This window comes from Melospiza melodia, chromosome 1 (assembly GCF_035770615.1).
Source record: "Melospiza melodia melodia isolate bMelMel2 chromosome 1, bMelMel2.pri, whole genome shotgun sequence".
NCBI classification, from domain to species: Eukaryota; Metazoa; Chordata; class Aves; order Passeriformes; family Passerellidae; genus Melospiza; species Melospiza melodia.
The window spans coordinates 165473472-165499169 of NC_086194.1; the positions used below are offsets into that span (position 1 = coordinate 165473472).

The 25698-nt window shown below is 39.8% G+C and overlaps 1 protein-coding gene across 1 annotated transcript in view; it reads left to right on the forward strand.

Annotated features, from left to right (window-relative positions):
• Nucleotides 1–25698, forward strand: part of TG (thyroglobulin) — a 148825-nt gene that overhangs the window by 26673 nt on the left and 96454 nt on the right. The window contains exons 17-29 of the mRNA XM_063152571.1: nucleotides 2663–2872; nucleotides 5094–5248; nucleotides 5744–5900; nucleotides 8095–8319; nucleotides 13050–13199; nucleotides 14742–14912; nucleotides 17856–17978; nucleotides 19651–19766; nucleotides 20382–20490; nucleotides 21666–21863; nucleotides 23743–23910; nucleotides 24428–24493; nucleotides 25197–25277. Coding sequence (XP_063008641.1) covers nucleotides 2663–2872; nucleotides 5094–5248; nucleotides 5744–5900; nucleotides 8095–8319; nucleotides 13050–13199; nucleotides 14742–14912; nucleotides 17856–17978; nucleotides 19651–19766; nucleotides 20382–20490; nucleotides 21666–21863; nucleotides 23743–23910; nucleotides 24428–24493; nucleotides 25197–25277 — 1929 coding nt within the window. The remainder of the gene's footprint in view (nucleotides 1–2662; nucleotides 2873–5093; nucleotides 5249–5743; nucleotides 5901–8094; nucleotides 8320–13049; nucleotides 13200–14741; nucleotides 14913–17855; nucleotides 17979–19650; nucleotides 19767–20381; nucleotides 20491–21665; nucleotides 21864–23742; nucleotides 23911–24427; nucleotides 24494–25196; nucleotides 25278–25698) is intronic.

Here is a 25698-nt window from a genome sequence, read left to right on the forward strand (position 1 = left end):
TTAATTTGCGTTCTCTTCTATCAATAGAGAGTTCTGAGGATGGGATTTTATGAGAAGCCAGGAAACCCCATGGGTGTTTCTGCCCCATGCTTGTGGTGTTGTTTGAAAATGCCAGCTGAGCTCTGAGGAGATAAGCTCCAAAGTAGGGTGGTGTAGTCACCTGAATGTAGCCATCCAAGGCAGGTTTTTAGCTCTTCAGAGAAGCAGAGATGACCATAAATACAGTCCTGCTGCCATCCTGTATTTTTTCTATAGAAAATAATAGTGATTAATGACCTTTCTTAAAAATACTGAACTGAGAAGGAGAACTGCTTTGAAAATATAATGGAAACCTGGTTTTACTGAAAGCTATTAATTTTTTTTCTGCATAAAGATTGAAATAATCTTTAATGGTTTCCCTGGATTTTGAAAGAGCGATGGAACTTTTCATGATACATGACTTAGTTATTGTATAAAAAAAAAGAATCAAAAATTAGTTTTCTCCTCAGTCTGCCCAGCCTTATGCCTCTAGTCCTGGGAATTACTAATAATTGTTCAGGAAAAAAGAGTACTATACTGCTACTCTGGAGAGCTTGCCTTTCAGCAAAATAAGCTGTTGTGGTGGGAAAATATGATAAATTTCTCCTCCAGCATCAGAACAGACAGCTGTAAACAGAAAGTAATAACTCAGAGTGTCCAGTACATGCCAGGAGGTTTTCATTAGTTTAATCACTTCCATCAGAGGTAGAATCCAGCTTCTTCTAGCTGGGATGCACTGGAGAGACAATGCCAAGTACCCCAGCAATCCTCTTGCATTTCCCATCCTCATGCCCACTTCCCATAACTCTGAGTAGAGACAGAGGAGAGAGGTTTCCAGAGAAGGTCCTGGAGCTGTTAATTTCCTTGTGAAAATCTTTGTAAGCACCTATCAAAGAAGTGTCAGTATTCAGGGGGATTCTGATTCACTTCTACAGGACCAAGATTTAGGACAATGACAAAATGGTAGAGGCTTAGTAAAAATGAAGTGTAATCTGTAGAGGGATAGATGAGCAAGTTACTGATGGTGAATTGAAACCTTTGAACCACACTAGGAAACCATTGATCACTTCTGCTTTGGGAGCTGGATATTTCCCTGGCTCACACACCAAATCTCAATGGAACAGGCGGCAGGAGATTGTAGCCCCATTCAGCTGAGACTGGATATGACTTGCTGGACAAAGAAACGTGTTAGAGCAATTAAGAAAACACAGACTGATTTTTATATACTCTGTATAAAGATTATATTATTGTAATTTAGCAGCCAGGATGAGTATTACTGTCTCTTTTACAGAGAGGCCTTCTGGTCCTAAGACCTTGGGAGATTTATTAGAAGTTTTTTAAGCAAGGATTCCAGGTTTCCACCTTTACTGAGGGAGTCTGGCTACAGAGTCAATGAGTGAAGAGAAGGAATGCAGTGGCCCCATTTACAGAGTTATTGCAAAAAAGTTGCTATGAAGGAGACTTGGATAAAAATATGCTTTTGGCAATTCAGAGAGGCAGATATGAAAGCTTTTTTTGTTGGCATTGACATGCTCAGAGTTGGAAAACAAAGATGTACAGCACACATTGGATCCCAGATTCATCCTGCAATGTTTTAATACGTTAGCTGAAAGTTTTATGCAAGGTTTTTATACTTTAAATGAAGTGGCTGCTTATTTATGGACTTAATCTCCATCAGAAGGGGAGAGGGAGGGTGCTCAGACCTGCACCATCATCAGTGTTTGCCTCCCTTCAACAATCAGGAAATTTAGGTCTGATCTGAGCATTGTAATTTGGAAAATGATCTATATATACACCAAGCAAGTGAATTGTATGATATGATAACATCTTTTTCTTTGTATTTATTTATAAGTGAGGAAGTTTTTTTTCTTCTTAGGTTTTGTAGCTCTGGAACTAACAAGTGTTTAACTATTACTGTACATATTTAGCAATTAAGTTGGTATTTGGCTGATATTGAGTGAAGTTGTTGAATTGCACTGATTAGTAAAAATTAATTATCACTGTAATTAGTCTGTTACAGTGGGCTAGCAGGGTTTGAATGACTGCACTCATACTGAGTGAGTTGATAGGGAAAACTGCTCCAATTCTAGAGCTGCATGCTACTGTTTATATATATATATATATATATAAAATGTATATTCTGCCCTACTGGTCACAACAAACATCTTGCTGCTGCTGTAGACACCACAGTCATGAGTTCCTGATCTCAAACCTTTCAAACTTCAGTTTAAGGTGAGCTGAGGTTTATTTGGCCCTGCCTGTTTCCACTAGATATCTTTTATAAAGGTTTATTCTGCTGTTGGTTAGATAGATATCTTTTGTAAAGTTTGTTCTGCTGCTGGTTAGAAATCTCCTTCTCATTTCCTGCTGAAATTTATTCATGACTGTTCATAATGTATCTGTTCCTAGAAACCATGCACGTCCCTTTCTGGGCCTGATGCATTACCCATCACAATCAATGTGTGTCTTTCCATCAGCTTCAGTAAACTGAACCAAGCTGCCCTCAAACCAGGTCAAAGCTGATGAGTGGGAAGGGCACAGGGTGCTGTCTAGATTTGAATCTGTGGATGTGAGGGATTTATGGACTTTGTTCTAAAAGTCATCATAGCCCCTAACACATCTCCCCTTTCTCCCGTGCCTGCAGGTCCGCAGTGTGCTCTGCCATTTGGTGCCTCAGCAGTTGCCAATGGGGCTGTACTTTGTGAAAACATCCCTGGGGAAGCTCCAGGCATCCAGCAGTGCCAGCTCCTGTGTCGCCAGGGCTTCCACAGTGCCACCCCCAGCACCTCATCCCAGTGCGACGCTCGGCAGCGGCGCTGGGTCTCGGCTGCCCCTCTGCTCCAGGCCTGCCAGAGTATGTCTGATCTGGTCTGTTCTGATCTGCTCTGCTCTGGTTTGATCTGCTGGGGCCTAGGGAGGGCTCAGAGCAGTGTAAACAGTGCAAAAATCAGCTTTTATCACACAACTACCATGTGAATAACAACCATAAGTTATAGGGGAGTGGCTAAGATGAGGTGCAGGAGATGTGTTCTGTCTTCTGCCATCTTCACCTCTGGCTCTTGGCTGTCCCCTGTGCCAGAAACTGTCCTTCTTGCCTGTAAGAATAGAGCTATAAATAGCTATTCAATCTATATGCAGATTTTTCTTGTTAGTTAAAAGATGCTGGCACCATAAGTAATTCTGATGGAACTACTTAGCCCTGGAAGAACAGATGAGTGCCAGATGTTTGAATTTGGCAGAACTTGACTGTTTATTTGCATAATCAAGTCACTGTTACTTCTGCATCTTTTTTTGCAGAAGTCTGTTTTTAAGGATTATTGTTGTATTTTTTGGCTGACTTCTGGTATTTTTCAAAACATTTTGATTTCAAGAAAAAAATAGCACTTTAAATCTTGGAAGAATTGGATGTCCATTCAGAGCTCATGTAATTGGATATTAGTGTTGGCCTTTTCAATTATTTTAAAAAGACATATATTCAGATCGAAATGGCAATTTGTAGCAGTGCTGAACTTTGAGAAATGCAGGGCTTCCTGCCAAATTTGCAGATACTTTTCACTTCCAGAATAGGTTATACCCATTAATCAGTCTTCAGAATGGGTTAAACTCTTCTATTCCAAATGCAAATATTTATTAATCTTTCAATTTCAGACTGAAACTTTTGTCTGCTTGTGATTGTGTTTGTGAGGTTTCTGTAGCATGTTATGAAATAACTTCCATGTTTGTCTGATGGCAGTGGGATAACTTTGTAGGGACAGAGGGGAGTGTGTGGTAATCTGCTATAAAGTTTAGTGTGAACCAAGGACTTAGCCCAGCAATTTGTATTCAGAATAGAGCATGGTTTTAAGGAGAAAGAAGAAATTCCCAACACATGAGAAGGTGTTTGAACAAACTTCACAACAATGGAGAATTCACCACAACACGTAGTAATTTGTTCTAATGGATAATTACCCTCACTCTCAAAAATCATGTTTCCTGTTCTTTATGTATACATCTAGAGACTGTGGTTAAATCAGCTCTTTAAATACTCTCTGAGACACTGAGCAGAGAGAGGGCTTTGTGCCTTGCAGGAAGAAGCAGGGGTTTATATCCATCTGCCATTCTCCTTGGAAGCTCTCCAGGCTTTCTCATGCTCATTTTTGGGGTGAGAGATGAGGAATTGTTCTCCAGCAGTGACACCTGTATGTGATGCAGGGAGGGCCTGCAGAGGAGCTGAATGAGGGAGAGCTCTGCTGCTTGTCCAGCCTGGTGGGATAAGAGCCAGCTCCACTTGGAGGTGGAATGACAGCATTGCTGTTGTGCTGAACTTGAGATAACAAACCCTCCATGGGGCCTGGGATCAATGTTACTCCAGGGGAGACAAGAGATTTACATTTTTTTCTTGCTAAAAATTGATTAAATAGATTTTGATTTTCTGACCGATGAGCTCACAGATTTGTCATCAATTTGTGTGATTAGCATCACTTGGGTCTTCTATCAAAACTTCAGAAAGCTCTTGTAGGCATCCATGGAAATGCCATTATTCTGCAAATTTACTCTCTCCTAAAACTTACTCCCAGTTAGTTTCACAAGCTGACTTTCCAAGGCCCATTTACATTAGTATTAATTGCTTTCACCATTTTATTACTTTTTTAATTGAAGTGTTTTCATGATTGCATGGAAGAGAAGATCGACAGGTCAATAATTCTTGTCTTTCTGTTTCTTTTATAAGTGTTGGCATAATGTCAGCTTTCATGTGGTTCTCTGGAACTTCCTATTTACTAAGGCTCAAGAAAAATGATCAGTAATGATCCACTGGATCACTGGAGCTAGTGCTCCAGTGTAAAATAGCTCTTCATTATTATCTAAGTGCATCACTTGTTTTTTTCTCTAATGCACAACATTTATATTTATCAAGCTTGTGTCTTGCTGTTTTGTTATTTACTACTGACAGCTCTACTGCTTTCATCTAAAAGTGGGGAGATGTTTTTGATGCAACATGAGAATGTCAAATCAATGTTATCTTTTCTCAAAGTAACTCTGAAGGTCAGGTTCCTCATTAGTGAGGTTACTAAATGTCCTCTCTACTTCATTTTTAGAGCTCCAGTTATTTCAGACGGTCCAAGCTCAAACACGCTTTCAACTACGCCTGCCTCCTGAGAAAACATGTAGTTCTGACTACTCTGGATTACTCCAGGCATTCCAGATATTTATTTTAGATGAATTGAAGGCTCGTGGTTTATGTCACCTCCAGGTAATTTAAATTCCTGTTGGTGGATTTTGTTTGTTTTGTTTTGGTTTGGTTTTCTTTGGTTGGGTTTTGTGTTGCATTAATAATAATAATAAATAAATAAAGTGAAACACAACATAGACCTTTGCCTGTTTGAGAAATGTGGAAGAATGGAATATACCATGAAATCTATTAGGATTGGCAGAACTCTCGGATGAGTGAGGGGGAAAATAGGTTTAGTCTCCCACCACACCATCAGATCAGTTTAGTTCCATACATAAAAGTCACATCAGACCAGCCCAATATTTGTTCAAAAATTGTTTCAATGGAAGAGAATATTTTGACTATTCTTACAATGAGTATATGGCTTGCTAAAATTATATTTTCTTGCTTCTGTTTTTACAGCCCCTTTTCACAGTGTTACTTCCAGTAAAGTACAGTGCAAACGAATAGGGCAAGGCCAGAATAAGAAAGTTCTCAGGTTGTCTAACTGTGATTTCACTTAATTCTGAATTCAAGGTGAATGCATTTGGAACAACTGGCTCAGTTTCCATGTGTGATGATTCCACTGTCTATGTCGAGTGCCTGAGCGAGGATCGCCTGGGAGTGAACATCACATGGAGGGCTCAGCTGGAAAACATCCCCACAGCTTCTCTCCCTGACTTACATGATATTGGTAATTTTGCTTTCTCTGATTGTTCAGTGGATTAAACCTGATTTCCTTTTAATCATTTTGCTTCCCTGTCTTTTTAACGCTGATGTTGTGTTTTTGAGCTTTTGGTGTTGATGTATTTCCCTTCTCAGGCTGTGACCACACAGTGGAAAGAAGCTATAATTGAATGTTTCTTTCAGATAGGACTGCAGCTGCCTTAACTAGGATTGCAAATTACTTTTCAGGCATGAGCTGAACTGTCCCAGATGTTAATTTCCGTTGGACAAGTCCTCAGTGGTGGAAAAGTGTTTATATTCATTGTATTCAGAGAAACACAATTCACACATTGTCAAAAACTCAACTCATTTCTTCCAAGTTATTTTTTTTCTTTTTTTTTTTTTTTTTCCCATTTTCCCTCTTTTTCTATTAGTTGCATTACCTTTGACAGTAAAGAATGATCCTTACTCTATAAGGAGACCTCTGACTGGCAGATGTTTCCTGTGGTTTCCATGAGAGTTAGGGATGGTGTAAGGAACTTCTTTCAAAGCAGTCAGTATTTTCCTTCAATATAAAATATATTAAAAATATATCCCAAGTTCAAATGCCCTCTGTGGGCATATCAAGGACAGTGGCCTGTATCAAGAATAATGTGGCCAGCAGGACCAGGGCAGTGATTGACCCCCCATACTCAGCACTGGTGAGGCCACACCCCAAATCATGTGTTCATTTTTGGACCGCTCACTTCAAAAAGGATGTTAAGGTTCTAGAATGTTTCCAGAGAAGGGCAATGGAGCTGGAGAAGGGTCTGGAGCTCAACTCTGATGTGGAGCAGTTGAGGGAGCTGGGGCTGTTTAGCCTGGAGAAAAGTGGAGATCTTATTGCTCTCTACAGCTGCCTGAAAGGAGGTTGGAGTCATTCCCTTTTCCCAGGTCTCAAGTGACAGGACAAGAGGAAATGGGCTCAGGTAGTTCCAGGGGAGGTTCAGATTAGATATTAGAACTTTTTAAATTGAGAAGATGGTCAGGTATTAGAATAAGCTGTCCAGGCAAGTGGTGAAGTCACCATCTCTTCCAGTGTTCAAGGGGCATCTGGATGTGTCACTTCAGGATGTGATTTAGGGGTGATTATGGTGCTGCTGGGTTGGTGGTTGGACAAGATTATCTTGAAAATCTCTCCCAGCCTTGGTGATTCTGTGTGACCTTTTCTCCAGTTTTACTGCTTTGGAATGGTGTTTCTAGCACTAAAAAGAAGTAACTCTGTCTGCATGTGTTCTTCCTTCCAACTTTGGGGCTTGGAGATATGTGTCCTACAGCAATTTTGCTTGACCAGAACTGAATTCAAAATCCTTCAAGACACAGATGGCAGCTGCAGTGGTCCTGTAGCTCCTGGCTCTACAGTTTGATACTGTTTGCATCCATCCAGTTGTTCCATATTCTATGGGAATCACAAAACACAGAATGATAGAATGATTTGGCTTGGAAGGGACCTTTAAAGGTCATCTAGTCCAACACCTCTGCCATGGGCAGGGACATCTTCAACTCAGTCAGGTTCCTCAGAGTCCCTTCCAATCTGACCTTGAACATTTCTAGGGGTGGGACATCCACTGCCTCTCTGGGCAACTTGGTCAAGTGTTTCACCACCATCACTGTAAAAAAACTTCTTCCTTTTATATAATCTAAATTATATCTCATCTCAATTATATCTTATCTATTATTCCATTGCCCCTGGGAATACTCAAGCAATTTGCAGAAAGTGAATCAAAGTGTGTTTGGTTTTATATTTGACTTTTCTTTTGAAAGTGTTCCTCTTTGAGGGAATTACCTTTTTGACCTTCTCCACTCTAAAAATCCCCTGTAGTACAAAAACAGCTTTTTGAGGGAATGATTGTATGGTTTCAGAAGAGACAGAGCAGAACTTGCTCTCTTTGTATGATCATGGCACCATCATGTCCCATTAGGTTCCAACTTCCAGTACCTGCTAAGGCTGCTTTGGGGCCTTCTGTTTGAGGTGGTTTTGGCTGTATTTAAACAGAATAAAGTAAGACTGTAATTTTATAGATGCTGTGCAGATTAATTATGGTCTGCTGTTTGTTAGCATCCTTGTATTTCTGCATCTGCCTGTTTTTAACTTCAACCTATCAGTTTCTGTGAGGTTATCCATTCCTGTATTGTAGAAATGTCTTTCATGCTATTTTGTTGTATTTTTTCCCCCTCTTTAGAAAATGCAATTGTTGGGGAAAATCTCATTGGAGCATTTATAAAAGAGATTAAGGATGGTGTTTTTCTGCTGCATTTGGATTCCAAGCAGTTCCTAGCAGATTCTGTCATTGATTTTCCCCGGGATGAAGAGTTTGATCTGTCTCCCCGTGTGCAGCTCGGATGTAGAAGCGGGTTTAGAAGAATTTCATCTCCTGGGAAAGCAGGCCCTAATTCACAAGGATGTGGTAGGTCTCATTTTTAGCTTTCCATTCTTAGATGTTGTTGGGAATCAGTATAAAGCTGAAATTAGAAAGTCATCAATGACCTTGTGTTTAAGGTTCATACTTAAAAGGTGTGAGGCACCAATATGAATGGGAGTGATGGGAATTAAGGCTTTGCTTACTGTTCATTCCTTTTGTTGAACCAATGATTTGGAAATAGGCATCATGGCACTGACATTGTGTAGAAAGTTTTGTAAACATTTTTTAGATTTTTGTAACATTTTAGATCTGTCTGGTAATAGAAGGTCATTCTGTAATGCACATGATCCTTAATAAGAGGAATTCACAAAGATAATGTAGCCAGAGCTTCAGAAAATGATCCATTACCTGGAATAGAAACCTAGAGGCAGAAATGGCAAAAGTCCTGAGACTGTGAATTCCTGGGCCAAGTCCAGCCAGCTCAGATGGAAGCTTTCCTTGGTTCTGGCCAACACCCAGACCTAACTGCACTTCTGCCCTCTTTTCTTCTTTTTTCCTTCTGTTTAGTCTGCTTCCCTGGAACAGGCTGCCTTTCTGCCAGCATCCTGCTTAGGGCTGCCAAACCAGCCTTTTCCACAGCTCCCTGTGGCTGTGCCAACCTATCCTTGGTACCAGGCCATGCTGCCAAAGTGCCTTGCCTTACCAGCCCCACTCTTGCTTCTATCAACACCAACCCTCCTTCAGATCCTGGTTGTTCTTGTTGGCCAGTTGTCCTCAATGAGTCCATGTCTCATTTATGCCACTTTTGGATTTATTCACTATCTCTAGCCTTTTTTTTATCTAGGGAACAGAGGAGAGAGGTACCACTTGTAGGTATAAGATAACAGAGGCAGTTTTGGGATAAATTTTCTAATGGAAATGTTTTCAGATATTCATCACTTGATTGCTATGAAGTACATCAGAATATGTGAAAAAAACTTATCTCCCTGCTTGGTGTGGTGTTTCTAAGTTCAGAGTTTACTATGCCTGGGTAAGGTAATCAAGTGCTGAACACTTTTGAACTGCTGCAGTTTCCAGCCTGGACGTTTAAGGGTAAATTGTCTGGAGGTTCAATTCCTCTCCACAGTCTGAAATACTTCAGATCTGGGTTATTTAAACACATGCAAAAAAAAAAAAAAATTAATTCCTGCTGAGTCCAGAGTCCATAGCTACTTGCAGCTACCTAACAAGATATAGTGTTGTATTCCTTAAACCTATCATTATTTTTTAAGTAGAATCCATCACCTAGAGCAGAACTTACAAAGAATTGGATCTTTCTGCCAAGTCCTGCCTGCCAGGCATAAAGGTCTCTAGGAAGCAGTGAATTAACTTGCCTTGTGAGTTAATTCATACATATTTCAACCAGCTAGCTGAGGGTAAAGTCACTCAGTAAAACAGACATCATAGATATGTGGAAAGGAGACAGTTTCCGCTCCAGCCTTTGACAGAGATTTCATACTCTGAGCTGTCATAGTGTACCTGCTGCTGGGCACTGGTTTGTGTTGCAGGACTGCGTATTTTATTCTGAACAGGGAACTTGGGAATACAGGTTCTGATTCTTCTAATATATATATATATATATATACACACACACACATATATGGATATATACTGCTCATACATCCTGTCTGGGCCTGTTTCCTCACTAATAATAGTGACAATTAGTAAGAAGCATCACCTGTGACTACAGAAAACAAAATTGTGTGAGGGTGGCAGAGATTCTTTAGTCTGTTCTCTTTACTGTTCAGGCTTGTTCTTGAAATACAAATTGTGTTTCCAGCTCCTGATTCTTTTGATTTGTTTGGTTTTATTTCATTGTTGGCGTGATTGCTTTTCCTTCAGGAAGCTCAGTAGCAACAGGTTTCTGGTGCTCACAATAAGCTTAATATATTCATTAATATATGGACATGCAACTTACACAGATCTGCCTCTTTGTCTCTTGTATTTTCCTTACGTCTTTCTTGCATCTATTGTTGTGTTGTTTCATGTTTTCCTGCCTGTCAAATGGGTAATATTTATCATATGTTAGTTTTTCTTATATGACATTTTTTCTTAGTCTCAGCCTTACACTTAGTTATGTTATGTCACAGGTATCTATGAATATGATTCTTTAAGTGTTGGGGATAACACTATTATTTTAGCTAAATTTTAACAGTTTCTTTTGCTAATGTATGACTTAGAACTAAGAGAGTTAGAAACTGTCCAGGGAGACTTTAGGAGCATAACCCTTCTCTCCCATTTATTTCAGGAATAAACCTAAAGGCTGTTTGTAAATTAGCTTTGTCTTCTGCTGGTTCTTTTTATTTAAAAACCATTTATTAAAAACCTTTTTATTGAACCTTTTTATTTAAGAACCATTTTTTATGCAGGCTTTTTTTATTTAAAATGCTCAATGATTCTATTAGATTTGCTTTAAACATAATATAACCCAAATGAAAGGGCTAGATTTGTAGCTGATTGACTGCTTGAGACTTATTTCTAACAATTTATATCAAGAATCTGATATTCCACAGTTTTCCAGTGTCCCTGGAGGGAAGCAGGAGCAGGGCAAGCATCAGGCAATGATCAGCTGGGACAGTTTTTGAAGTTGCTTTGTGGAGTGAGAGCTGAGGCTTTTGTGAACGGCAGAATCCCCGTGGAATCACTTCAGTGAGCTGCTCCTCAGCCTGGATTTTGCAGCTTTTTTCCCTGGTACTCAGAAGCCCAAATCCAGTTAGAAATGAGGCCAGGTTCCAAATTTCATGGGCAGGAGCAAGGGATTAAATTTATTTATTTGGTGATTTTTATTTCTTTTTTTAATATTTTTTCCTTAGGCTTTTTTAGGCTTACACAGTTTGGTCCCACTGGTACCACTTAGCTCTGATATTTTGGTTGAAAGTTGTTCTTTCGTTTCTCATGGTGTTAAAATGTATTAATGTCAATGCTTGAAAGAAGTACAATATAGTGGTTTGTCTCACTTGTAGGGTCAAAATGAACCTACATGTGACTGTATCAACATGGCCTGTAGCTGAACTGATAGGTCCCTCCAAGAGTTAAAGAGTCTAGAAAATGTGATTCTGCACCAACATTTTTACTGTTCTTTCTGCTCTTTTGTCAATCCAACATGTGAAATGAAAGGCAATTTTTCCTGCTCAAAATGCGATAAGAAACACAGATGTTTCTTTCACCTTGTGACTAAAACTACAAAAGAAAAGCAGAATGCTTTGAAAAGCTTAATTTGTTTCTTTTTAAACTTTAATTGCTTAATTAGCCTCTTAATTCATTGCATTTTGTCTTCAATTTAGGTGTGAATTTCTCATTTCATTGTAATTTCTACGGTTGTTCAATGACTATTATGCTTTTTGCATGTGTTGGAAATTGTCTTTAAAACATATCAGACACTTGTGTATTAGATGATGGGCTTTTGAAAGGAGAATTCTGACTCATCCAGGATTTTTTTCATTTTGTAATTGATTTTATATATGTGTTTTACCCAGAGTAATTGCCTTGATTCATACTAGGAGGAAAATTTCAGTCTCACAGTTGAATCCTCCCAGACCTTCCCACTGGAGTATTTACAGATGATGAAGGAAGATATGACAATTTTCCTACTAGCTGTCTTTTTAGTCTATTATAATTGAGGTGGTCCCATGAGTTAAATTCATTTACATTCTGGTGTGTTGGCCAGAACAGCAATTCATCACATGGGTTGTAGTGAGAATGGCCAATATTCCATTGCTGTTTCTCTCTCATGGAAGCTTAAACTTCTGTCAGTGTGCAGGGCAAGAACAGAAATAAAGTTTTGCACCTTGTCAAAGTCCCAAAATATACATTTGATTGTGTTTTGAAGGAAATCTACATCTGTGAAGCAGCTGTGAAATAACAAGCAGGGGTATTGTCCTGCAAATATGTCTGTGACTCTTCTGCTTTAATGTTCATCTGAATGCTCTGGAGGGAAAGACAGTATTCCATGACATCCCAGAAGACAAAGAATTTTCTCTGTAATATGCAACAGGTCAGCTGGAAATATTGCTCCTGATTGCTTTGTAAATTATATAAATACAGACTAAGAACATCACTGGGAGCACCTTTTTGTTTTGTGTTTGGGTTGTCATGAGCACAGCTAGTGGCTTTTAATCCAGCCCTTACTGTTTAGTTTGGAAGTGCTTAACAAAAATTTCTTTAGCAGGAATTCTGAATAAAAGTGTTACCATATGGTAGATTTCTTTATGATGATTTTGGAGTTTCTGCTCCTCAGAACCTTCCTGTTTCTATTTGTAGTTTTAAAAGTTACCCTTTTTGTAGCTTGTCTTCCTTTATTTTCTTTCACAACTCATCCACCTGAATTATCTTATTACAAATGGATTTGACAGCTGGGAATCAGCCCTGGACTTGGCATTTCCAAAGAGCTTCATGTTCAAGAAGAGATTTTAGGTGATCTGAGAAAACATATCACAGCATATCTTCCTGTCATGAAGAGTTTAATGATCACTTAAAGGGTGTTTACTTTGTTCTACCACTTAGAAATACATATATGAAGAGCTTGAAGCCTATGGCAAATCTATCAGCATTATATATTATCATTATATCTAATATCTAATATCGAATATATTATATGTTTATACACATTATGCATATATATTTATATATTTATATGTATGTATTTAAAAATATATATATACACACCCACACATGTGTGCAAATGCCAGAAGTGGTTGAATTGCAAAGGAGTAATAAGGTGATTGTTCTCTTTGCAGTTGTTTGTCCTCCAGGCAGTTATTTCCAGAACAATGAATGCATTCCCTGCCCTCTTGGCTACTATCAGTATCAGACAGGACATTCCTTCTGTATCAAGTGTCCTGTGGGCAAAACTACCAACTCCTATGGAGCAATCACTGCTGATCACTGTAAGTTGGACTAATTTTTTCCATATCCTTTATTTTCTGGCTTCAAATATCTAATGATTTTTTTTATTCATCTCTAAGTTTTTTTTTAAAAAATTAATCCTCCCTCTGGGGGTTTTTGGATGGATATGATCCCTTCTGCATACATTCAAAATCATTTTACAAAGTACAAACTGTCTGGTTTTTTGACCAAAAATGCATGAGAAACAAGTGGTCAGTCTCATCCAGGATGTTGTGGTTCCTCTAGACATGTTCATTGTCCTCAGGAATGATATCTGGGTGTTCAGTATCAGTAAGAAACTTCTTATGAAGTTCATTTTTTGTCATTTCCATGAACACTAAAATAGTCTTGTTTTGTGTAGTTCTTTCCCCTTCAAATACGAACACTTCTCACAAAGCAACTATTGAAATGTTCACTCAAGCTGATGAATTCAGCTTAAATGATTTGGTTTTTTCATGCAGTTCTGTACAGAAAATCAGTTATTCAGCACAAATTCAGTTTTGTCTACAGAATTATATAAAATAATATATAAATAAGAGTAACAAGAATGGGCTTCTTGGGAAGTGTCATTGAGTATATCATCTACTTTGTTCTCTTTCAGCCTCTTTGTTCTCTTAAGTGGGATAAACCTCCCATTTTTATTGTAATGTACCCCAATATCAATTAGCTTTTGCTTATGGTTGTCATTCTTCTTTTCCATATGTGCTCCCTGGGTAGGTATTGGACTTGTGTCCTGAAGAGTTTGCTCCTTGGGGTTTAAAAATTTCCATTTGCAATTTTTTTTACTAATCCTGTTCCCTGCCTGGTTTCCACTTTACCTTTGTGCTGCACCTCAGCTCCAGCCTTCTCCAAAAGGCCAGGTTACACATTGCCTCCCTCCTTTCTTTCAGTCCCTGCTGTCTCCTTGCAGAGTCTGAAGGATTTTTCTGAATTTATTGGTGTGATAGCTCTTCTCATTGCTCACAGCATTCCACAGATCCACTGCAGCAGTCCCTGAACAAACCTGGATGAAAGTACAGCTCCTTCTCCTCACTTTGCTTTACAGTACTGGAAATACAGCAACAGAGATTTGATAGAGGACAGAGAATAAAAAAAAATGTTTGAAACACAAATTGAAATAGCAACAAAGCAGTGAGACTACCATGCTTCAGAGTGTGCAAATACTGTGCAAATCTCAGCTTAATTTTCAGTGAAGTCTCTGCTGTGCTCAGGAGACTTTTGTCCCACAGGTCTGAAACATTGTCCTACTGCATTGGCAGGACCAGTGACTGCACAGGAGGTTCCCTCTGAACATCAGAAAATGTTTTTTTGCTGTGAGAACAACCAAGATGTCACTCCCAGGTTGCCCAGGGAGGCTGTGGAGTCCTTGGAGATGGGTGAAATCCATCTGGACAGGGTTCTGCACAGCCAGCTCTAGGTGGCCCTGCCTGAGCAGGAGGCTCTGACCTTACAACTTCCAGAGGTCCCGTCCAGCCTCTGAACTCTGTGAAACCCAGTGTCAGCACTATCAAAGAGCCTTTTTATCTTCTGCTCCCTTTCACCAGGTGTCACCCCGTGCCAGAGCAGAGAGCAGGGCCTGCAGTGTGATGGAGATGGCCAGTACAGACCTTCCCAGCAGGACCCTGCCACCAAGAAATCCTTCTGTGTGGACAGCTCTGGGGCAGCCCTGGGCTGGACTGAAACAGAGGATCTCCTGACAGATGAGCAGTGCTTGGGTAAGTGGCAGAAGGATATTTTGGATATGCTTTGACCCCTCAGAGGTGAAGCTTCCTTATGAAGAGTACTCCAAAGCTTATAGGGATTCATTGTCCCATAGTTATTCACTTTCCCATACTTGTGGCCTCTGCCTTAAGCCACATTCCTCCTTAGTTTTGCATTTCTTGATTACACTGGGAAGTTATTTCTGGTAAGGGAAGAGAGAGAGGCAGGTTTCCTGCACTCTCAGATGGCTGCCAGCTTTTGATGTGTGCTGACCTTGTACTCTCTGCTTGAAAACCCAAAAGAGTAATGAGAGGGCTAATGAGAAAGAAGCAGAATTATTAATTTCTTTGTAAAATTATCCCTCAACTGGGTATTCATGGGAAATAGAATATTTTCAGCAATGACCTCAGAGCCACAACATAACATCACCCTCTGGGCCCCTGCTGTAAGGTATCTGACTTGGGGAACACATCCTAGCAGGCTGGAAGAAGTTACTTCTGCCTGAATACAGCTGCAAAATGCTGGTTTTCAAGGATGAAAAACTTGAAAGAACAAAGAAAGTCATGTATCAAACAGTCCCCAGACTGCCTGCAGTAAGGTCTAATTACACCTCCCAGCCTCAAAGCTTTTTCCCAGAATTTTTATTTGCTCATCATATGATTGGTATTGAATTTAATGGAATATTCTGTTTAGAAACTGATGTCATGGTGTGCTTTGAATTAGGCAATGTCTTATGACAAGTGTGATCAGTGGAAAGAGTGTGAAAAGTAAAGTCCTCAGTTGTGAAGAGGTTGCAAAATTATCTTCAGTTAAAATAACTTTTTTTCCTCTGAGCATACTCAAGACTGATCACAGTTATGAACATGAGGGGAAAGCCTCTGTTGCTCTCAATCATGGTGTTGTTAGGATGTTTCTCTGCAGAGAGGACTCAGGATCTTAATTCTTCTGTTACCATGACCCTTTCTGCTTGGGCATTTCTGACTCTGTGCAGGATGGAGCAGTTGTAGATATTTGTACTTGGTTTTGTGGGTCATGTCAGAAGATTTCACCACAAATATTTATGACTGTTGAAAATTCATCTATGACTGTTTATAAACACAGCAACAATGTGTCATGGAATCACAGAATGGCTTGGGTTGGAAGGGATCTTAAAGATCCTCTACTTCCAAGCCCCTGCCATGGGCAGGGTGAGCTGTACTCTCTCAAATGTGCTGGTGTGTGGTGGTGTCCACAGGGGTCCCAGGATGAGGGAAGAGATGAGAATCTTGACTCCATGTTACAGAAGGCTGATTTATTATTTTATGATATATATTATATTAAAAGAAAATTATATATTGAAACTACACTAAAATAATAGAAGAAAGAATTTCATCAGAAGGTTAGAAAATAATAGAAAGGAATGATAATAAAATCTTGTGACTGACCAGAGTCAGAGACAGCTGGACTGTGATTGGCCATTAATTAAAAACAATCATATGAGACCAATCAAAGATGCACTTGTTGCATTCCACAGCAGCAGATAATCATTGTTTGCATTTTGCCTCTGAGGCCTCAGCTTCTCAGGAGAAAAATCCCAGCAAAAGGATTTTTCAGAAAATATGCCTGTGACACTGGTACATCAACCTGTGGGCAGACTGTGACCAACCCCTGGTAACAGAGGTAGCAGCAGCCTCAGAAGGGTGGTGGTGCCACCGTGTGTCTCACACCAGCCTGTAACCCTCTGCAGGGCACAGACAGGGCCAAACTCTCTGGAGCCTGGATTAGATTCCTCATCCCATTTAGTGACCTTTGGGGTTTGCATCTCTAGACCCCATGAGCTTTTCCCAGTGTGTAAACAGTGCTGCTTGTCAGACTCCTCACACATGGGCAGGTCCAGTGCAGAGGGAGCAAATGGTTTGGTCAGTAAAGTGACAGGTGTGAAAAGTAGAATGGAGGAGTAATACAGCAGCATGTGGGACATAATGTCTTGGATATAGCCTTGGGTGTGTTGGGAAGTTTTCTCTTTTCACAAACAGAACAGGACTGCTGGGGTGCATTCCTTGAGCTTTTATTACAGCATCAGCCTCATTGCATGGCTGAGTCAATAGAAAAATGACAAAAGCTCGCTTACTGCTAGCAACAGCCAAAGATTTCTTTGTTACAGAACATTTTAAAAACTTTCTAGCCAATAGCCCACTGCTAAAGGTTACAGACAATTGTTCTAGCCAATCACTAAAAGCACATGGATACCTGCTTCACACAATGCTTGCTTGTCTGCTTTCTATTAACAATACACAATATTTCATTCTTAAGTTTAAAACCTTCTACTGTCTTGCTAAGCATATTTTTCTGCACTCTTAAGGTCCATCTTAGCCAAGCCAAAGACTCAAGCTATTGTTTCATGTCTTGCTTGCTGTACTGTTGTAACTTTTTCTACTCTCAAACTCTGCAGCTGCAGCTAGTTCTAATTTCTCTGCTCTTTCTGTTTCTAATGCCTGCTTTTCCCAGCTTTCTGAAAATCTTCTTACCTTTACTATTTCCCACAGTTGAGATCAGGCTGTTGTGTTTCTGGGTTTCCTGCCTAACCAAGTGCTTCTGGAGCTGGCTCTTGTTCCTGTGTCTGATTGGAGAAAGTTTGTTTCCCCTTTGACTCAATAGCTGGTTCAATGCCCTGAACAAGTAATGAGAGATGGCAGGTCTGCTGCTGGAAGAGAACCCTCACTGAAAAGTAAAATCCCAACCCACTCCTGGCTAACTGGTTTTTAAAACATCTCGTGACACTTTTTATTCCAAAGCAGAAATTCTACCCTCACGCCATCTGTCTCCCAAATTATCTGTGAGGTTATGGTACATCATTTAATGAGCAAACCCCTTTCCCCACAGAATTCTTTAAGCTTAATTTCTACCTAAAGTCTTTGTTTGCAGCGTGGGAACTGATAATACTACTTGATTGGGGTTTTTTGTTGTCTTTGTTTTAGTGCTCAGAAAATTTGAAAGAGTTCCTGCCTCCAACCTGATTTATGGATCAGAAGAAGCTCAAATTCTTCAGTCCCAGTCATTTGGGGGAGACCTGCAAAGCACATATTTTCAGTGCATTTCAGGTGAGAAAAAGTGTTGCCTGTAGAGGCAACACTAATAATTGTGGCAAATAATAATATTTTCGTGTGAGTTTATAGTTAAGTTCCTGGATGAAATATATGTTCTGCAGTTTCTAACTAATTAACTGCAAGATATTTACAACTTTTGGTGGCCTTGGTTCAGAGAAGAGATTGATGCTTCTGTCAGAAAGAGTCTTCTGACTTTACATACTACTTCAGACAAGTCATCTGACTTTAAAGCCAGTTGATGTAGTTTGCAATATGAGTGAGAATTGAGATTTAAACCAGGAAACATTCATCAGACTGTGCAGATGTGCAGACAAAAGAAGAATTAGGTGTTCAGAACATACGAAAAGACAGCTTTTACTTCTTCAAAAATTATCTGATTGGCACATAAATTGGAATAATCATCATTGCTTACATCAGAAGGGCATTATAAGGAGTTCAGAGATATTCCTCTGCCAATTTTTGCAGTTTACCTACTATATTGCATCTAGTGTAAGTTGGTTCAGAATCACCTAGAACCCAGAGGAATCAGCACACTGCTTTCAGGGTGCTTTGAGTCAGTCTCACCTTGTGTCTCCTAAAGCTCAGGCTGTGAAAGGAGGCAAAGTTCAAAGTAAAAACTCTCTGTAGTAATAGAGATGTCCAAAATTCTGACAAATCAGTGGCTTTGTGTCATATGCCATGGTCTAGTTGGAGCAATCACCTCTCATGCTGAGAACTGAATATGTGAAGCCTTTTATTACTAGGATGATTTTCCTTCATGAGCTCATCCTGGCTCTATACTGTAAGATTTCTTGCACCTTCCCCTGAAAATTGATATCTTCAAAAACAAGACACTGAACTGAGAGAGCTAGGGACAAAATCATGCCCCTCTGCCAACCAATCTGGTTCCATCTCTCTCATAGCTGTGTTTTCTTTGTTAAGTTGTGTAAATTAATGGTGGCACAACTAGAAAATATTACTGCTGAAGTTCTCACTGAGGGGGGAGGGTTAATCTATCCCTCTAAGGTCAGATAGTTGAGCTTGCATTTCAGCTGATGTTTTGATCTAAGGTGGTTGATTTTATACTAAAGATTTAGAAAGTGCTTCACCTGGGCTAGGAGCAGAGCTGTGGCATTAAGTTAATGGTGAATGTGTAAGGGCAGAAGGATCTTCCCCTAAATCTGGAGGAGATGGCTCTTTCTCCCTTAAACTGGCCAGGGATGGCTCTTTCTCCCTTACAGAGGCCAGAGGATTGCTGCAGGGGCAACCAGCATGATTGAAGAATTTGAAATTAGAGGTTTCCCTCCTTCCTATCACTCTGATATTTGTCACAATCTCCTTGCCATGGGGTTACTGTATCAGGCAGATGTGATGTGCTGGCAAAGTGGTTCATGAGCGTCCTGCCTCAGGCAAAATTGTCAGCAGACTTTAAGTATTTGCGTGTGTGGTCAGACCTGTCTCAGCTGTTTATATCATCAGGTGATGAACAACTTTCTGCATTAATTTAATTCAATTTAAAGTCCTTAATTCTCTATTAAAGTAGTTGAGTACTAAAGTTCATTTGGCTAATTAAATTCATGTATGATAGACATAAGGAAATCTTCATAAGTAGCAGTAAACTGTGGAATTTGTAGCAAATATTCATGTGAGGTGCTTGGAAACCTAAAATTTCCTTCCTGTTTTTCAGGCTGTGAGAGGGAAGATGCCTGTGGCTTTGCCACTGTAACTCCTGCTGGTACTGAAGTACTCTGTGAGTTATACAGTGCTGCTGAAGCCAACTTCAACTGCACCACCTCTGGATTGGTAAGAATGATCATATTTAAAAATATATTTTTATCACAGTGCTGTGTGTCCAATGTAAGTAAAGATCACAGAAGAAAGGCAGGCTGTCCCCTAACCCCTTGGACATTGCTCTTCCCCATGGCAGTGATGAATCCCTGTAAAGAAGCTATACACCCAGATGTTTCCAAAAATGACATCTGAATACCTCAGTGTTTGAAACATCACACAGCACTGTTTTCCCTAAATCATGCTGAGCACCTGCAGATAGGATATCAGGTTGGTTTAAAAAGAGGGTTAATCTGGATTGTCCAAACTAGAAGTAGCCAGGTTGGTAATCAGGCCACCTGAAACAATCCTACTTCCTGAGTCCCTTCCTGTAGCCCAGGGTTTGAACTGTGTGCCATTTTCCTATTCACTGCTTTAAACAGCAATGTGGCGTTGAGGAGCTGAGATCTCATTTGGATTGTGTAAAAATTGTCTGTATGAGAAAGAGTAAAAAATGTCCACATGGAGTTGTGCTATGATAACCTTTGTGTTGCTCATTGCTCCCCACGAGTTTCTTAATAAAGAAAATGTATTTTAGGAGAGGAAATCCATTAGGTTGTATTTATTTTGCTTGCCTGTTTTCTGTCTCAGGTGCAAGGTGTCCTGGGGAACCCTGCTGCCACCAGCATCAGTGGCCTCAGCTGCTTGCTGCGTGTCAGGAGCCCTGAGGGAGATGCCCTGATGGCCTTTTTGAAGAGAGGTACCAGACGTGAATCCCTCACCTAACTCTGACTCTGTGTCCAAGCTGGTAGTTACTTCTGTAGAGGATCAGGACTAAATTTGGGAGCATCTTTGTTTAAGAAGACACAATACTTTAAAGAGATCAACATTTAGTGGCAGTCCAGAAGGTTCAACAAATCTTTCTTTCATATCTTGGTCCCTAGAAATTAGGAATACTTTTGTGAAATCATCAAATCATTTTGATGATTTTTGCCAGCAACTTGTCCCATAAAAACTCAAAATCTCTGCAATGTATTTCTAGTTATGACTTCTCTTAACTAAGCAGTTTGTTATTTGAATACATAAGGCATTATTAATGACCAGCCTGTACATAATTTAATTTCACTTTACTTTTGATTGTGAATTGTTCTAGTAATATGCCAGCCAAGAAGTAAACAGCTCTCCATGAATCCTAAAACATTTCAGCTGAACTAATGAATGCATGAGAAAAACTTTATTTATTTATTTATTTATGGCTTGAGTGAGGCTGATAGTACCACATTAATTGTGTGTCCAGCTTTAATTGTCCTGCCAAACTGGAAGCAAGATAATCAAATGCTGCAGGGTTTGAGTCAAGACTCTTTGGTTTTACCATGTTCTTTGTACTTCTATCCAAACCTCTGAGGCACTATTTATTAATATTAATAAAAATAGAAGATCTAAGTCTCACCTGAAAATACATCAAGTCCCCTGAGCTAGTTGTGATTGGTATAATCTTTTAAATGCCAGATCTATTCTAGTTTTCTAGATCCAAAATTCTATGAATCATACCCTCCTAGTTAGCAGAAGTCTTAATTGCAGATGCAGCTATGCTGGCCAAATGACACATTTTACTTTTTAAATGAGATAAATTTGTTTCATTTTTATCTGGGAGTTACTAACAGTGTAACTGAGTGCTTGAAGGTGGAATATTACCAACCTTACTGCATAGATCAGTTTAGGAGCTCTTTGCTGGCAGTGCATTAAACCAGCTACTCAGGAATAATGGCACCACGTCATTTGATGATCTTGTCTTGCCTCTGAAACTCAAAACCCAGAAAAAGACTTTTAAAACTGAGTTTTGATCATAAAACTTTCAACCAGCTCCAGTCTGCAGGCAATTCTAAAACATTCTTTGGGCACCCCTTGAGCTCCTTTCCCTTTGTGTCTCCCCAGGACCAGAATTCAGCTCCTCTGGACTGAAGGCCTTTGAGAGGACTGGCTTCCAGAACGTTCTGTCGGGCGTGTACCGCTCCCTGGTGCTCCCAGCATCCAGCACATCCCTGACTGATGCTCAGCTGCTCTGCAGGCAGGAGTGCAGCCAGGACTCGTGCTGTGATGGGTTCATCCTGAGCCAGCTCCTGCTGGATGCAGGTACTGCCTGCCTGCCCAGGAAAGCAGTGCTAAATGAGCAGGAGTCATTGTTGGACACAGTGCACCCACCTCTGCGCCATACCTGTCTCTGCATCATTGACTTTTCTTTGGTGTTGGGAAGGTTTGAGTAATGCCAAGACCTTAGGTAGCAACCTGCTCTTGGAACAAAAATGGGCATTTTGAAGGGAAAAGCCTGACAGAGTTCCAGCAGTGTTTGGGCAGTGCTCTTGGGAGCATGGTGGGACTCTGTGCAGGGCCAGGAATTGGACTCAGGGATCCTTGTGGGTCTCTTCCCAAACTCGCCCTGTTCTCTGTGTGTGTGACATCTCCATCTGGATGAGACAAATTGTTATGAAAACACCTCTCTCCATACATAGAGAGCTTGGTTACCAGAAGTTGGTGCCTTTCAGCTGATGCAGGAACTAAGAAGGTGCCTCCAGACAGAGTTCTTGTGGTGCAAATAAAAATCAGCTTCCTTTTAAGAGCAGGAAAAAGGGATGTGAGACAAAATTATATAATTGCATACAGAAATGCTAAAATCTCCCAGGTCTGGATGTCTGTCTAGGAGAGAGAGTGGTAATGGATGGATGGAGTCTGGCAGAGGTGGGACTTTGGCACAACCAGATTTTGCCAACAAGTTCAAGCACTTTATGCCAGTGCTTACTTTTTGCAGTTTAGTTTCAAGCTCACATAGTATTTACTTTCCTCCTGGAGAGGCATTTCCTGTAGGAAATGTGAAGTTTTAAATGACATGCCTCAAGGACTTAAAGACAAGCTCTATCAACACCCAGGAGTTGGACTTGATGATTCTTGTGGGTCTCTTCCAACTCAGGATATTCTATGATTCTGTGAAATCCAGGCATGTGCTAGTGGTTGATATGTGACAAGCACTTCACCAGTTTGGAGTGGAAACTGATCCTAGATTTAAGAAAATCTGTGAAAATCTGTCACAAATTATCTGTGAAGATTTTCAAGAAAATATTTCCAGAAAATTATTCTCTGTTTTGGCATCTCTTTTTTTTTCTTTTTCTTTTTTTCATCACAGTATTGTAGATGGTCTTGTAAAGTTCATTTCTCGATACATTTACAATCAAATTTTGGGTTCTCTCTACTTGTGAGTGTAGAAGGTGAATATCTCTTTGGTTGGGGTGACTATTTGGATCAGTTCTACAGGTAAATGCATTACTTGGTCTGGCATTTTGCTTAAAAAGAAAGAAAAAAGAAGGAAAAGGATATTCAATATCTTGTGTACGCAGTCCATAAAAACAAGCTAGAGAGGGCATTGTAAAACCTTAGAAATGCCTTAGCTGTGACACCAAGTGCAAAGCAAGAGCTGAGTATTGTCTAGAAGTTATGGTAATTTTTGATGCCGAACATGTGGCCTTAAACACTCTGGTCCCCAACTCAAATCACAGTGCTAGGGAGACTTAGGCCTGGGATGGCTGAAATCAGGCACCAGTTCAGGAACTCATTGTAGTAAAAATGTACAAGTGCTTTTTTTTTTGTTCAGAATCTGAGATTTTAAGACCATCAAATGATTGGATGTATCTCTTGTGGTGCTATGAAGGGCTGAGAACATTGTTGGGTATTACCAGATAACAGTAATATTTTATTAGCTGATAATAGTATGTGCCTGAAATTCCTAAAAAACGGGCTATAAATGTTTAGTTTGGGTATGAGTAGCTGACCTTAGCACTCAAACTTGAACATATTATTCTAATTTGCTTATTTGGGTTTTTTGGGGGTTATTGGGTATTAATACTGAAGGGTACCTCTCTCAGTAACACAGGTTTAACTGGAGCTTAGAGAAGGTTGTGGGGGGCTTGGGTAGGTGCAAAGCCTCAGTGCAGTGATGCAGCTGTGTCTTTTCCTGCCCCAGGTACCATTCTGTGCAGTTTGCTGAGCTCCCCAGATGTGCTGATCTGCAATGTCAAAGGATGGAGTCCAACACCAACCTCAGCCATAGGGGAAGTGTGTAAAGGTGTGAGCTATGATGAGAAGGAGGAGAGGTTTTCTTTCACCCTGGGAGGACAAGTGTTCAGTGGATGTAAGTGAATTACCTCAATTTACATCAATTCTCCTTAATTGTTGTATAGACACTGTCTTATTCACCAGCCTGCCCTTGTGCTCCAATGCTTTTATCAAGTAAATCCATATCACAAGAAAATAAAAATTCTCATTGCTGGATAAATGGACCTCTCACATTTTGCCACATGAATATTAATGAAAGTTGAGACTGTGTTTAATATATCACTCTGTAATACCTACAGCATTTAATTCAGGCAGATCCAAGCCAATAATCTGAAAGAAAGGTAGAGTCTGTAGCAAAGATAAAAAGGGAGATATTCAGACCTACATGGTAAAAGCAATGATAGGAAATTGAGTAAAGTTTGGCACCCTAGACCCAGACTATCCCCATAACACCTGGGACCTTCTTCCTTAGACTTTTATTTTGTTATCAAAGTGATGCATAGCTTAGTGATGTGTTTTCTATGCAATTTCTGAGCGTTCAAAAAACATGTTTAATTTAAACAGTTGTTCTAACAAAATTTTTTCTTTATTAGCTTCTCAGTTGATGGAAGAGGCAGAAAGAAATCTCACTACCTACCAGGAAATTTACCTGTGGAGAGGTAAGTTATCTCACAGAATTTCTTATAAAAACTTATGATGAACTGTAGGGTGTGGCAGAAGTCAGTTCTATTATGGAAATGTCATTGTCTCTTCATTTCAAGCTATCCAAATTAAGACACAACTCAGACGCCTATTTGGGCAGGGGTGTGTAATCTGGAGTAATTCTTCTACTGCCAGTTTCATGAAATTTGGGTAAAATCTTGTGTCTGAGATAATTTTAGTATCCTTGAAAACAATATCATGAAGACACCTGCCTTTGTCCCATCAGTCTCCAAGTACCATAATAATTTGGCACTTTATGCCTAATTACATGGGTTATGTTTATTAGCAGAATAATTGTATATTTTGCTTTCTGAATCTCACCATGTACATGGCAGGAATTGCACAAATGATTTGTAATAATAATTTGTGCTTTGTAAGTGCACAAAGCCTTCAGAGGGCTGATGCTGAATACAGAGTGGCTCTGGATATGGCATTTGTTTTTGTCATCCAAACAATGCATTTTGGTTTAGGTGCTCCCCAGAACTACACAGAAATAGTTTTACTCATTCTTGATTCAAAATTTGGAGGAACTACCAAAGGAATTTTCCTAGGTGGTGCACTTTATATATTTGTTCAATTTTTGGGAGCTGAGGATTATTTTGTCTTGTGAAAGAAAGATAAAGGGAATTACTCTGCTCTTTGATTCCTGTTTCATTCCAGACTCTGATATGGCCACCCGGATGAAAACCTCTCTGTGTGAGGCTGCTGCCTTGGAGACAAAGGATGATCTGGTGTTATCAGGTATTAGAGCAATAGCAGACAGAGCAGGCAATAGAAGAGAGCAGGGAGGGAGTGCAGAATTTAACCAGAAAATGTCATATATTGCTACACATTCATTATGGTATAGGTATTGTAAATTCCAGAGGATTTCCCTGAAGCAGGATGCCTGATACAGGTTTTGAGAAAGATGTTCAACATATAGGCCTGGCTTTATAATTCTTACCTTGCCAGGACAGGCTGGAAATTAAGGTGTTAAAATGTTCAATGTGAAACTTGTTCTGTCAGACTTACAGAGCTGAAGAGGCACAGGAACTATTATTTGACTGAGAAAAAAATTTCACATAAACCCAGGAATGAAATATTTACTACTACTGACAGTGTGATTGTAAATACAGGGCATAGAGAAACCCAGGATGAAATGCAGTCACAAGTGTTTCTTCCA